The sequence below is a fragment of the Medicago sativa genome, chromosome 6, assembly GCF_051527215.1.
Source record: "Medicago sativa cultivar Bolivia chromosome 6, Bolivia_mono, whole genome shotgun sequence".
In the NCBI taxonomy this organism is placed as follows: domain Eukaryota; kingdom Viridiplantae; phylum Streptophyta; class Magnoliopsida; order Fabales; family Fabaceae; genus Medicago; species Medicago sativa.
The window spans coordinates 76,484,473-76,500,123 of NC_140754.1; the positions used below are offsets into that span (position 1 = coordinate 76,484,473).

The following is a 15,651-nucleotide window of genomic DNA, read 5'->3' on the forward strand; positions in this document are numbered from 1 at the left end:
AGGTGCTTCAAGGCGGTTTCGCACTCATCTGTCCATTCGAACTTCGTTTCTTTCCTCAAGAGTTTGAAGAAAGGAAATGCGTGTTGAGCGGATTTGGCCACGAACCTAGAGAGAGTGGTCAGCATTCCGTTGAGCGTTTGGATGTACTTCTTGGAGTGGGCTGTTGGAAGCTCAGTAAATTCTCGGCATTCATCTGGGTTTTCTTTGATTCCACTTTCTGTCAGATAGAAGCCAAGGAACTTACCCACTTGGACTCTGAAGGTGCATATTTCTGGGTAGAGTCTCATGTTGTATTTCTGAGTTTGCTCGAACACTCTTTTGAGATGGGCGGCATGATCCACCTCTTGTTGGGATTTTACGGTCATGTCATCCATGTAAACTTCTAGGATGTCGCCCAGTAGTTTCTTGTCATAGACTATGTTCATCATACGTTGATAAGTGGCCCCCGCATTTCGTAAACCAAAGGGCATTATGTTGTAGTAATAGTTCCCTGATTCGGTCATGAAGGCTGTTTTCATTTTATCTTCTTCAGCCATGGGTGTCTGATTCTACCCAGAGTAGGCGTCCATGAAGGATAAAAGTTTATAGCCAGAGGAATTATCAACGTGTTTGTCGATGTTAGGAAGAGGATATGCGTCTTTAGGGCAGGCCCTATTAATATCGGTATAGTCAACACACATACGCCATTTTCCATTAGAGTTTTTGACAAGTACAACATTGGAGAGCCAGGTAGTGTATTTGGCCTCAGAAATAAACTTTGCCTCTAGGAGGTCTTTTACAGCTTTTTCTGCAGCCTCTGACTTTTCAGGAGACTGCTTCCTACAACGCTGGGCTACAACGCTAACTCCGGGATCCACTGTCAGCTGGTGACAGGCGACGCTAGGGTCGATTCCAGGCATGTCGGCCGCGCTCCATGCGAATAGGACAACGTTCTCTCTGAGGCAGGAGATCAGCTGGTTCTTGACAAGCTCGGGAAGATCCTTGCCAATCTTGAAATTCTTCGAAGGGTCGTCTCCGAAGGGGACCAGCTCAAACTCACCGTCAGGAACAGGTCTAAGAAGTTTCGCGTTGAACGGATCCTTCTTTTCCCGTTTTTGTTCCTTTAGGTCTTCCATGGTGAACCTGGGGTCAAGTTCGACCAAGTTAGCATCCAGAAGGCTATCAGCAGCTTTCCCTTTGTTCTCAGCAGGTTTGGTGGGTTGGGAAACCGAGCTCTGGGTTTTGTTGGCTTGGAGGAAACATCTTCTTGCAGCTTCAATGTCTCTGCTGAGAGAGGCGATGATGCCGTCCTTGGCATGGTATTTCAACTTCAGATGAGGGGTTGAACATGCAGCCCCTAGCTGGGCTAATCCGGTCCTCCCTATAATGCAATTATAGAGAGAAACGCAGTCTATCACCAAGAATGGGATCTTTATTATTTTATTGGCCTCCTCTTCGCCGAAGGTGACCAGTAGCTCTACGTACCCCGATGGTTGAGTGGATGAGCCGTTGAAGCTGTAGAGTTCATCCCCAATGTAAGGAGAAAGGTTTTTCTCTGTTAGCTGAAGAGTTTTGAACAAGCAGGTGTACATGATGTTGCAAGAGGCCCCTGTGTCTTTCAGGAATCGTCGGACATCTGCATTGGCCATCGATGCTCGCACGAGCAAAGGAATGGCAAAATTTGAAGCTCCACCAGGCAGTTCGGAGTCGTAGAACGCCAAAGGTGGCCTTTCTCCTCGAGTGGAAGGGGCCATGGTATTGACGCTCATGATCTCCTCATATTTCCTCTTCATGCTGCCCATGGAAATGTTCACCGTTCCTCCGGTGATGATGTTGGCGGTAGGGAACTTCTCCCAGGTGCATGAATAAGGGGTGATTTCCACGTTGTTAGGGAAATCACCGAGATGTTCCACGGACATGGCGATGGTTCTTCCGTGCTCAGAACTGTCACCGACGAGATCGACAACTTTTCTTTCTGATTCTAGATTTTTCACGTATTGTTTGAGCCGATCCCTTTAGATGAGGAGTTCGATGGCGTCCTTCATATGGATGCAGTCGTCGGTGGTGTGTTCGTGGCACTTGTGGAACCGACAATACTTTGTTTTGTCGATTCATTTCCTCTCCTGAGATAGAGCCTTTGGTGGCTTGATGCCAACTTCTGCTAGATCGGCTACGGCGTGTACTCGGTGAAGTGGCCGTTGGGCCTCTTGCCTTCGCGAGCAGCTTTGCCTTCCTTCTTTTTCTCCTGGAAGGGCTTTTTGGAGGATTCAGCAGCAGGCTCCTCCTTCCTGACTTTGTTGAGGCTCTCGGCGTGCAAAGCCTCTTCATAGGCAATGTAGATCTTGGAGATCGCTAGGAACTCGTTGAGAGTCTTTGGGCGATCCAGGAGGACAGCTTTTTTCACGTCCGTCTCTTCGCGCAGACCTTTGACAATGAGGTACAGCTTCATTGTCTCGTTTGCGCCTCGAACCTGGATGACTTCTTTGTTGAACCTCTCGATGTAGTCTCAGAGAGATTCGCTTCTTCCTTGGACGATGGCTTCGAGGGAAGCCACCGTTTTTGGTTGCGTCCTGGACGCGGTGAAGTGGTTGTGAACTCGTTGCAGAGGTCTCTCCATGAGTCGATGGATTTTCTCCTCAAATTCTTGAACCACATGACCGCTCCTCGTCTCAGAGTGGTGACGAAGAGCTTGCATTTGACGGCGCCTCGCACCGATATGTATGTGAGAACTGCTTCGATGTTCTCGATGTGCTCATCTGGATCGGTTGTTACGTCGTATGAATCCATCTGCGGAGGCTTTTCCAGTCCGCGAGGGATAGGAGCTTCCCGGATCCGTCGCATGAACGGGTCGTAAGCATTACGATCGTAGCGAGCATTCTGAGTGTCCTCAGAATTGGAGGGATACCAAGAGCTTCTGCCTCGCCTAGGTGGGGATCTTCTCGGGGGAGACCTCCTCGGGGGAGATCGTCTTGCTGGTGATCGTCTGGGAGGAGATTGTCTTGGTGACCTCCTTGTTGATCTCCTGTTGTAGCTTGGAGATCTGATGCTTACGGAGCGCCGGGGAGATCTGGAACGGGGCCTATGAGGGCTCGCTCCCCTTCTGCTATGTGTTGGGGAAGGAGTCCGCCTGGTTGAGGCGATGTGGCGTGTAATATCCCGTCTGTCAGTATCGGTATATTACCCATGATCGTGTCAGAGGAATTAAATTCATGGAAAGTAAGTTAAGGGAAATATTATATGACACGTCAGCTTTTTACAAGAAAAGTATCAGAGTCGTTTTAATTACGCATGTGGCAAGGGCAAATTGGTAATTTCACGATTAAGAGATATTTATTTGATTTTGGTCCCAAAATTATCCATTTTTCATTTACTTTCTCTCTCTAGGGTTGAGAGAAAGATTTTGCTCTCCCTTCTCTCTAACCCATCGCCCTCTTTCTCTCTTTCCCTCCTTCAATCCTTTGCAAATCTTCTTCCCTATGGATTCTTAAATTGGTGATGGATCATACTTCATGGTTTCTTTCTCCTCCTCTTTCAAGAACAACTAGGTACTTTGGGATATTGTACTACTTCTTCTCCTCTTCACCAACCTTTCTTGAATCTTCATCCTCTCATGGTAAGATTTCCCTCTATGATCTTTTAATGATCCTTTAAGCTTAAGGAAATGTGGATTTAGTTGATTTCTCTATTTTTCCTCTCCTTTATGAAACTAGGGTTTGTTGATATTATGGTGGAAGCTTGAGTTTGAGTGGGTTGTGGTTTTACCTTGATCAAGGAAGAGACATGAAGCTTGGAATGGAATGATATTATTATTCTTCCTCACCTAGAGATTCTTTTGAGAATAGGGTTTTGGTGTGGAAGCTTTGATTTGAAGTATAGCTTAAGGATTGATGAACAAGCAAAGATCATGGTGTCTTGGAGTTCAAGAGAACATCAAGATTGAGTGGCATAAGCTAGGTTTGCAAGAGAAACAAGTTGGGGTTTTGTTGCTTGAGCTTGGAAGCTTGGGAATCAAGTTTATGTCTTGATTAGGTGAGTTCCTTAGATAGCTCCCACCCTTGGGATTATGTGTTTAAGCTTGCAAGAAAACCATATAATTTTTGCTAGGGTTTATGTGTAGAAAATTACCCCTTTTTATGCCATGCATTTTTATACTTGTGAATACTTGTTCAATGGCTGTTTTATAAGTTCCATATGACTCATAGTACCATTATATGTCTTGGGATGTTTTGTATTGAGGTTTTTGGATCAAAAACTCCATTTATGCAGGTCTGGACTGTCACAACTCGCCACGGCGAGCAAACAGCTTGCCTAGGCGAGTAAAACACCCTCCCTGGAGTGCTACTCGCCACCAAACTCGCCACGGCGAGTAGATGAACTCGCAACGGCGAGTGAGGGAGCTCGCCATGGCGAGCTAAGGGTCATGTCACCCGGTTTGCTCGTTTCAGTCCCTTTTTAACGTGCTTCGGTCCAGTTTCTTAGAGCATTCCTTTACTGTATTAAACCCCTCAATACATGACTTCAAGGCATGGTTTTAAAAATGTTTCTTGAGCATTTAACAAGTATTTGCAATATGTAAATGAACATGGCGTATGAGAGTTATAACATGACCTGAACGGGTAGCAAGCAATAATTAATGCGGGATTAACTAGAGCCTCGACATAGTAGTCGAGAATTAGCATAATAGCAAGAACCCTTAGAATGTTAGGACGCGAAGTAATGTTATCTTCGCCTATGTTCAAGAATGATATATCAAGCATAAAGTCGTGGATAGGAAAGTTGTCCCTCCACCATGTTTATGATGAACAAGTAAGAGTTTACCACTAATCGGTTCGATTAAGGTTCCGAGGTAAACAATCAAGTATGTACATGTTTAATTTACGTATACGACAAGACCATGATTAATATAAGTAGGTGGCATGTCTCTTGCTATCCACATCAGGGGGATACAAGAGGTTCTCGATCTAAGGGGAACGATTTAAGCCGTAAGGGACCCGCATGTCACTGAAATTAACAAGACGTAGGTGCTCGTGTCTCTTGTTATCCACGCTAGGGGGATACGGGAGGTTCTCGACCTAAGGGGAAGGGTTTAAGCCGCAAGGGACCCGCATGACACCGAGGGAGTCCGATGTACGTACATCGGTCATGTATGGGATTGATCTCGGGGTTACTCCACCCGGGACTATCCGTAAAATGAACTCAGATAATAATGTTTGTTCAACGCTAACATAAATGAACTTATGTACGACATGTATGTTATGATTAGGTTCTATGAATGATTATGTTTATGCTCATGAGCGAGCCCATGTATGATTATGTTTAAGAACAAGAGCAAGATATGTATAGAACAAGTAAAGAAAGCTATGCCGTGACGACCTTAGGTTTCCCTAATCGTCTGGTTTAGAATCATGTCATGAATATGTTATGTTAAGTCTTGATGCGTTTAACGTATCTTGAGTTAGCGGTCCTAGGATCCCTTGACCGCCATGACATGTATAGATGAGAAGCCTATAACAAGTTAAGGTGAGACTATGACGGCCCTAGTATGCACGACCGTCTAGTATGCAAGTCCCCACACACGTATAATCAACCGTCAGGTTGTAAAGTAGACACGAGGTGACCGTAGGTTTCCCTTGAGGTTGCCTATAGCCTAGGATTAGGTGGAACTCACTGAGACATTATGTCTCATCCCAATCCTTATTTGTTTCAGATATCAGGTGGATTAGCAAGCTAGTAGCTGAATGGATGATGCGACAAGTGTTCGTTCGTACTTGCAGCTGGTTGGTGTGGATTTTAAAGGATGCTTTTATTATGCTTTAGAAAAGTTAAGTTGTATTATCATTGTACGAACGCCCTTGTTGTCTTTTATATTCATTCGAAGTTTTATTGTTGTAATCTTTTAATGTATCCAGTACTAAATTAACGCTCTTGCTAGACTTTCTAGATACGTCTAGTATGGGTGTTACATGGCGCGCTTGTTCCAGTTCCGTCAAGCGTCGGTTCTGTTCCTTGATTAACGACGTCTGTCGTTGAACCGTGCGGATCAGGTTAACAACAAGGGCGCTGGTAGGTGTTGCATCCTCTGGTGTCTCTGTAGGTCGGCTGGGACCCTGCAGAGGCCTTTGCTGGAGAGGAACTATCTGAGTTGGTTCTGTAACGCCTAAATTTGAAAGTGTCTAGAATATTCAAATAAGCGTTAAACTGATATTGGATACATTAATTATACAATTACACGTCACGACATCAAGTCGGAAATTCAGTTACAACATCATCCAAATCTTCTATGTTACATTATTACACCAAAAGGTTTAGCATACACAGGGTAAATACAAAACCCATAATTACACAACTTGTAATATAACATATGCATCTCTAATTCACATCGAATTGATTCCATGAAGTCACGATCAATCCAAGACTTTTTCTTTACCTTTTCCTTGCGCAACCTGTGAACCTGAACAAATAAGGAGTTGGGTGAGACATAATGTCTCAGTGAGTTCTTTCTATCCCTAGGCTAGTGATAACCTCGGGGAAACCTATGGTTACCACGTGACTACTTTACAACCTGGCGGTTGATTATACGTGTGTGGACTTGTACCTTTGACGGTTGTGCATGCTAATATCCGTCTTAGGTCTCTCCTATTTGTTATAGTCTTGCTAACAACATTCGTGCCATGGCGGTTAAGGGTTCCTAGAACTGCTTTGCTACGACACTTTAAAAGTATCTAAGCCTGAACATGAATCAAATCATGGCACAACCTACACTGGACGAATAAGGTATCCTAAGTTCGTCCTTGGTAATCTTTTAAACTTGCTCATATCTATCATCTTATCATAATCATGCATGAATACATTCATTTATATCATTAAGTTAGGGTTGAACAATCAAACATAATCTTGGTTCGTTTTACGGAGAGTCCCGGGTGGAGTAACCCCGAGTACACTCCCATACATGACCGATGTACGTACATCGGACTCCCTCAGTGTCGTGCGGGTCCCTTGCGGCTTAAACCGTTCCCCTTAGGTCGAGAACCTCTCGTATCCCCCTAATGTGGATAACGAGAGACACGAACACCTACAACTTATATTAATCATAGTCTTAAGCATACATGAATGATTAAACTATAACCATTTGAGTTAAATTCCTTTAACTCGGATCATTAATCGATCCATTAGGGTATCACATACGAGTTCATAAGCATAGAAAACATTCATTACCCTTAGCATAATTATTCATGATTCACTTCCTAATTCTCAACATCTAGGCTGAGTCTCTAGTTCATTCCCTTCATTAATTAATGCTTGCTACCCACTCGATTCATGTACTAACTTCTTGCATGCCATGCTTAAATATACCTTACAAATACTTGTTTAACTTTCAAGAAACATTTTTAAAGTCCATGCCGTGGAATCATGCATTGAGGGGTTCATTACTGTAAAAGAATACTCGAAGAAACTGGACCGAAACACGTTAAAAAGGGCTGAAACGAGCAACCGGGTAACTTGACCATTAGCTCGCCATGGCGAGCTCCCTCACTCGCCGTTGCGAGTTCATTTACTCACCGTGGCGAGTATGGTGGCGAGTAGCACTCAAGGGAGGGTGTTTTGCGCGCCTAGGCAAGTTGTTTGCTCGCTGTGGCAAGTTGTGACAGTTCAGACCTGCAAAAATGGAGTTTTCGATCCAAAAACCTCAACACAAGCATCCAAAGGCATGGTAGGTTGCTCAAAAACATATAGAACATGTAAAAAAATAGTATTAACACAAGTATTTACCAGTATATTTATGCATGACACAAAAAGGGGTACTTTTATATAAGAAAACCTTAGAGATATTCATAGTTTTTCTTGTAAGCTTAACACTCAACCCATGGAATGGAACTACCTAAGAACTCACCTTGAAATAGCCTGAGATTATGCACAAAAATCCAAGTTCTTGACAACTAACCCTAAAATCAAAACCCTAGTTGAAAGAGGGATGTTGGTGAAGCTTCCATCCAACTTGTCACCAACAAGTACCAAACCCTAACCTTGCTTCAAAATTAACTTCTTGAAGATTTGAGTGAAGATTAAAGGAAGATCTTGAGTAGAAAGATGAGTAGAGAAGAAAAAGAAGATTGCTTGATCCTTTCCCTAGCCAAAACCATAAACCCTAACCATGTTTGTGTTTGATTACAAGAGGAGAGGTGAAAATCAAAGATTGAGAAGAGTGAGAGAAGGAGGGAACCGATTTCCCTTAGAGAGAAGGGAGAGCAATTATTTTTACAAACCCTAGAGAGAGAAAGTGAAGACGTTTGTGTGAAAATTGGGACCTAAAATCCTTAAATACTCCCTCCATGAGAAATTACCATTTTACCCTTAGTATTAAACGCGCTTAGACTATCGTTAACAGGTAATTCATCGTATCATAAAAGTGGGATATTACATCCTACCCCCTTAAAAAAAATTTCGTCCTCGAAATTTGAAATTTACCTGAAAACAATTGCGGATACCGACTCAACATCTCTGATTCAAGTTCCCATGTTGCTTCACCATCTGGAGATCCTTTCCATACAACCTTTACTATGGGAATCTCTTTGTTCCTGAGAGATTTGACGTCACGGTCTACTATACCCTCTGGTTCCGGCTGAAACGTCAAATCTGATCTTAACTCTATAGAATCTAATTCAACTGGCTGGAAGAGATCTGGAACATACTTCTCAGCTGCGACACATGGAATACATCATGCACTCCCGACATGGCTGGAGGTAAAGCCAACTGATAAGCTACTGGTCCAATACGCTTGAGTATCAGAAAAGGTCCCACATATCTAGGACTTAACTTCTTGGTTCTAAAAACACCTCTCAAACCCAACTTAGGTGTAACTCTTAGAAACACATGATCACCTTCATAAAACTCCAAAGGTCTCCGCCTCTGATCCGCATAGCTTTTCTGACGACTTTGAGCTATCTTCATCTTCTCTTGAATTGACTTAATCTTCAAAGTCGTTTCCTGAATGATCTCGGGTTCAAGGATGCTCTTGTCTCCAACCTCAGCCCAACATAATGGGGTCCTACACTTCCTACCATACAAAGCTTCATATGGTGCCATTCCGATACTTGCATGATAGCTATTGTTGTAGGAAAATTCTATCAAAGGTAGATGATGGTTCCAACTTCCTCCATCTTCCAAAACACAAGCACGTAACATATCTTCTAAGGTTTGGATAGTCCTTTCTGATTGACCATCAGTTTGCGGATGATGTGACGTGCTTAGTTTCAATTTAGTCCCCAAGGCTTTATTAAAAGCCCTCCAAAAATGCGAAGTAAAGATTGGATCCCTGTCTGATACGATACTCACAGGTACACCGTGTAGCTTGACAATCTCAGAAATAAACAAGTCCGCATATTGTGATGTCTTGTAGGTAGACCTTACCGGTAAGAAATGTGCTGACTTGGTTAGTCTATCTACAATTACCCAAATCGAATCATGACTTCTTTGAGTACGGGGTAAACCTCCTACAAAATCCATGGTAATGTGCTCCCATTTCCATTGAGGAATCTCTAATGGTTGCAACATACCAGCTGGTCTCTGATGTTCTATCTTGACTTGTTGACATACAATACACTGGGCTACAAAATCAGCAATATCCTTTTTCATGCCGGGCCACCAATATTCCTTCTTTAAATCTTGATACATCTTAGTTGTACCAGGGTGAATTGAAAAACTGCTTTTATGAGCTTCTTTCAAAATCAATCTTCTAAGCTCTTGATCGTTTGGAACACATAATCTTCCTTCAAACAAAATCACTCCATCCGCAGCCATGGAGAATTCTGAGCAACCACTTCGCCTCTGAAGTTCCAAATCATCACTTTGTGCTTGCACGATTTTTGATCGCAAGTCACACGAAACTTCCAAATTATACAAACAAATACCATCACCGACATCTGAAACTCCAAGATTAAGATCACGAACCTTTTCATACATTTCACAAGTGTGCATCATAACTTCGGCTTGGACTAAGGCTTTACAACTCAAAGCATCCGCTACAACATTGGCCTTTCCTGGATGATACTTTAAATCAAAGTCGAAGTCTTTAAGGTATTCCATCCAACGTCTCTGCCGCATATTCAAATCCCTTTGATCAAACAAGTATTTCAGACTCTTGTGATCACTATACAACTCAAAATGCGTTCCATAAAGGTGATGCCTCCATATCTTCAAAACGAAGATTATAGCAGCCAACTCTAAATCATGGGCGGGGTAATTTACTTCATGCGTCTTGAGTTGTCTAGATGCATAAGCTACCACATTGTTTTCTTGCATAAGCACTCCTCCGAGTCCCTTAGACGATGCATCACAAAATACCACATACTTCTTTTCTGGATCTGGAATAATCAAAACAGGAGCTTGAGTCAACTTCTTCTTCAGAGTCCTAAAACTCTTTTCACATTCCTCATCCCACACAAAAGGTACCTCTTTCCTCGTGAGTCGATTTAAAGGCAAAGCGATTTGAGAAAACTTCATGATGAACCGTCGATAATATCCTGCTAGTCCCAAGAAGCTCCGAACTTCAGAAACATTCTTCGGCCTTGCCCAACTTTGCACAGCCTCAACCTTTGATTGATCAACTGCTACACCACCTTGAGAAATAACGTGACCTAGAAATTTGACTTCCGATAACCAAAACTCGCACTTACTGAACTTTGCAAACAATTGCTTCTCCCGAAGGATATCCAACACTATTCTTAGATGCTGAGCATGCTCTTGCGGATTCTTAGAATAAATCAGAATGTCATCAATGAAAATAATAACAAACTGATCTAAGTAAGGTTGGAAAATCCGGTTCATATAGTACATGAAGACTGCTAGTGCGTTGGATACTCCAAAAGGCATAACCAGGAATTCATAGTGTCCGTAACGAGTTCTGAAAGCCGTCTTGGACACATCAGAAGATTTGATACGTATCTGATGATAACCCGACCTAAGATCAATTTTTGAGAACACTGATGCTCCTTTAAGTTGATCAAGAAGATCATCAATTCTTGGCAAGGGATACTTGTTCTTGATGGTTACCTTATTAAGCCGACGATAGTCAATACACAGTCTCATGATGCCATCTTTCTTCTTGACTAGTAACACCGGTGCACCCCATGGAGACACACTGGGTCTAATGAAATGCTTCTGAATAAGCTCCTCCAATTGAGACTTCAACTCCTTGAGTTCCAAAGGAGACATTCTATAAGGCGCTACCGACACTGGCTCAGCTCCGGGGATTAAATCAATAGAAAATTCAATTTCCCTTTCCGGTGGCAAGTTAGTGATGTCAGCTGGAAACACATCCAAGTACTCACTAACTATAGGAAAATCACTGGGGCTTAAATCAGATTCTGAAGTTACCGTGAGAATTACATAAAACCCCTTATCTTGTGCACAAATAAACTGAGCCATCTGATACGTATGCTTAATCAGTTCTGACAACGCTACACCTTCCACCGTGTTACTAGTTGGCATATAAATACTCTTTTCTGCACACCCTATATACACATGATTGGCCGACAACCAGTCCATACCTAATATAACATCAAGTTGCTTCATCGGAAGACATACTAAATCTATATAGTACGTCTTACTAGATACGGTGAGGGGACAATTTTCACAAACATAATTCGCTACAATACATCCATCAGTGGCCGTGGTTACTTTCATAGGAGGATTTAATAATGAAACAGACAACTGAAGAGTTTCAACACATTGAAATGAAATGAAAGAACATGATGCACCACAATCAAATAAAACATTAACAGGATTCTGTCCAAGAAAACACGTACCACCAATCAAATCTTCATTTGCCTGCGCCTTCTTACCATCAAGAGAATACACTCTTCCTTTACTCATTGTAGTACTCACACCCTTGCCCCTATTTCCTCTGTTTGGACAATCAGCCACATAGTGCCCCGACTGACCACATGCAAAACAATTATTAGAACCTGATCTACATTCCCCTTGATGAGCGTTGCCACACTTCCTGCAAGTTGGATAAGTTTTAGGTGGACCTGTGTACTTTCCTCTAGTTGGAGAACCCTTAGGTTTCAACTTCTCATGATACTTGTCAACAAAGTTACCTCTGCTTCTTCCACCTGCCCCAGAACCTTCTCTAGCTGCCTTATCAAAACCTCTTTCGGCCTCCAAGCTGTTATGCACCAACTCATCATAATCCGTTACCCTTTGCCCACTCACTACAGCATAGAGTTCTCCCCTCAAAGCATGCTTATATTGATTGACCTTCCACATCTCATTACCCGCATACTCATTGTGAGTAGAGTAATAAGATAATTCCTCAAACTTCTTCGTAAAATCTGTCACCGACTTATGACCTTGCCTCAGATGGAGAAATTCTTGCTCCTTCCTGACCTTGTATGACAAAGGTAGGTACTTCTCTTTCATCACTTGCTTGAAATTCTCCCAGTTCAACTCCAACCCATTATTCTCCATTCTACGCCGAGCAGTTTCCCACCAATCAAGCGCTGCACCTCGGAATTGATTCGTTGCAAAAACCACTTTATCTTCCTCGGTACAGTGAACCATTAGAAAAATCTTTTCCATCTGCTTGATCCACCTCTTAGCTTCAGGTGGGTCACCGCTACCATCAAACTCCGAGGGATGGTTCCGGTTAAATTCTCGAAAGATTGGATTTCCCACAACTGGAGGTGGTGGAGGGGGCTGATGACAAACACCCGGACCTTGCTGCATATTTGCAGCCCACTGCTGCTGAGCCTGGGCGTTCTGCTGCATCTGCTGCTGCATCATATGCATCATCTGTTGGTTTTGTTGCAACAACTGTGCCCACATCTGAGATTCAGGGTTAACATTCTCCTCCACATACGGATTACCTCTTGGCCGGCCTCGTCCCCTTGGGCTCCAGACATTTTCGCTCTCACTGTCATATTTAAGTCAAAGTGATCAATTTTAACCAATATAACAATGAGGACAAATATCTTAAACACCAAAAAGAACGAGTACTTGAATTGTATTATTAATGACCCAAGGCACGATCTGGAAAGACCTGCTCTGATACCAAATTGTAACGCCTAAATTTGAAAGTGTCTAGAATATTCAAATAAGCGTTAAACTGATATTGGATACATTAATTATACAATTACACGTCACGACATCAAGTCGGAAATTCAGTTACAACATCATCCAAATCTTCTATGTTACATTATTACACCAAAAGGTTTAGCATACACAGGGTAAATACAAAACCCATAATTACACAACTTGTAATATAACATATGCATCTCTAATTCACATCGAATTGATTCCATGAAGTCACGATCAATCCAAGACTTTTTCTTTACCTTTTCCTTGCGCAACCTGTGAACCTGAACAAATAAGGAGTTGGGTGAGACATAATGTCTCAGCGAGTTCTTTCTATCCCTAGGCTAGTGATAACCTCGGGGAAACCTATGGTTACCACGTGACTACTTTACAACCTGGCGGTTGATTATACGTGTGTGGACTTGTACCTTTGACGGTTGTGCATGCTAATATCCGTCTTAGGTCTCTCCTATTTGTTATAGTCTTGCTAACAACATTCGTGCCATGGCGGTTAAGGGTTCCTAGAACCGCTTTGCTACGACACTTTAAAAGTATCTAAGCCTGAACATGAATCAAATCATGGCACAACCTATACTGGACGAATAGGGTATCCTAAGTTCGTCCTTGGTAATCTTTTAAACTTGCTCATATCTATCATCTTATCATAATCATGCATGAATACATTCATTTATATCATTAAGTTAGGGTTGAACAATCAAACATAATCTTGGTTCGTTTTACGGAGAGTCCCGGGTGGAGTAACCCCGAGTACACTCCCATACATGACCGATGTACGTACATCGGACTCCCTCAGTGTCGTGCGGGTCCCTTGTGGCTTAAACCGTTCCCCTTAGGTCGAGAACCTCTCGTATCCCCCTAACGTGGATAACGAGAGACACGAACACCTACAACTTATATTAATCATAGTCTTAAGCATACATGAATGATTAAACTATAACCATTTGAGTTAAATTCCTTTAACTCGGATCCTTAATCGATCCATTAGGGTATCACATACGAGTTCATAAGCATAGAAAACATTCATTACCCTTAGCATAATTATTCATGATTCACTTCCTAATTCTCAACATCTAGGCTGAGTCTCTAGTTCATTCCCTTCATTAATTAATGCTTGCTACCCACTCGATTCATGTACTAACTTCTTGCATGCCATGCTTAAATATACCTTAAAAATACTTGTTTAACTTTCAAGAAACATTTTTAAAGTCCATGTCGTGGAATCATGCATTGAGGGGTTCATTACTGTAAAAGAATACTCGAAGAAACTGGACCGAAACACGTTAAAAAGGGCTGAAACGAGCAACCAGGTAACTTGACCCTTAGCTCGCCATGGCGAGCTCCCTCACTCGCCGTTGCGAGTTCATTTACTCGCCGTGGCGAGTATGGTGGCGAGTAGCACTCCAGGGAGGGTGTTTTGCGCGCCTAGGCAAGCTGTTTGCTCTCCGTGGCGAGTTGTTACAGTCCAGACCTGCAAAAATGGAGTTTTCGATCCAAAAACCTCAACACAAGCATCCAAAGGCATGGTAGGTTGCTCAAAAACATATAGAACATGTAAAAAAATAGTATTAACACAAGTATTTACCAGTATATTTATGCATGACACAAAAAGGGGTACTTTTATATAAGAAAACCTTAGAGATATTCATAGTTTTTCTTGTAAGCTTAACACTCAACCCATGGAATGGAACTACCTAAGAACTCACCTTGAAATAGCCTGAGATTATGCACAAAACTCCAAGTTCTTGACAACTAACCCTAGAATCAAAACCCTAGTTGAATGAGGGATGTTGGTGAAGCTTCCATCCAACTTGTCACCAACAAGTACCAAACCCTAGCCTTGCTTCAAAATTAACTTCTTGAAGATTTGAGTGAAGATTAAAGGAAGATCTTGAGTAGAAAGATGAGTAGAGAAGAAAAAGAAGATTGCTTGATCCTTTCCCTAGCCAAAACCATAAACCCTAACCATGTTTGTGTTTGATTACAAGAGGAGAGGTGAAAATCAAAGATGGAGAAGAGTGAGAGAAGGAGGGAACCGATTTCCCTTAGAGAGAAGGGAGAGCAATTATTTTTACAAACCCTAGAGAGAGAAAGTGAAGAAGTTTGTGTGAAAATTGGGACCTAAAATCCTTAAATACTCCCTCCATGAGAAATTACCATTTTACCCTTAGTATTAAACGCGCTTAGACTATCGTTAACAGGTAATTCATCGTATCATAAAAGTGGGATATTACAGGTTCCTCCCTGGGTGTATCCACATGTGAAGGTGAGGATGTCATGCCATCCCGTTGAGGGATGCGCACTTCACTTCGTAACTGGGATTTGCACCGTTGGCAGCCATTGTAGTTTTTTGTGAAAAGCTTTGGTTTTCAGGGATAAAAACGGGGAAGCTTATAGATTTCCCACAGACGGCGCCGCTGATCGTACCTGGTAATTGTAATGACTTTTTGAAAGGAAACATTAAAAAAAAAAAATGATGACCCCATCAATTCACTGGCTTTTCTGCAGTATGTGATTACCCAATTCAAATATCTCATATTTTGGTTGTTTAATTGTTTGTTTGAGGAATAAACCAACATT

The 15,651-nt window shown here is 42.3% G+C and overlaps 1 protein-coding gene across 1 annotated transcript; it reads right to left on the reverse strand.

Moving 5' to 3' along the window:
• Positions 1 to 2,424: 2,424 nt before the first annotated feature.
• Positions 2,425 to 15,412, reverse strand: LOC146916919 (uncharacterized). Its single transcript, XM_085721769.1, has 7 exons — positions 15,375 to 15,412; positions 11,806 to 12,892; positions 9,129 to 11,688; positions 8,695 to 9,047; positions 8,446 to 8,599; positions 4,588 to 4,708; positions 2,425 to 3,139 (listed from the first exon to the last, which is right to left on the reverse strand). The coding sequence occupies exons 1-7, from the start codon at positions 15,410 to 15,412 to the stop codon at positions 2,425 to 2,427; spliced, it is 5,028 nt and encodes a 1,675-aa protein (XP_085577895.1).
• Positions 15,413 to 15,651: the final 239 nt, after the last annotated feature.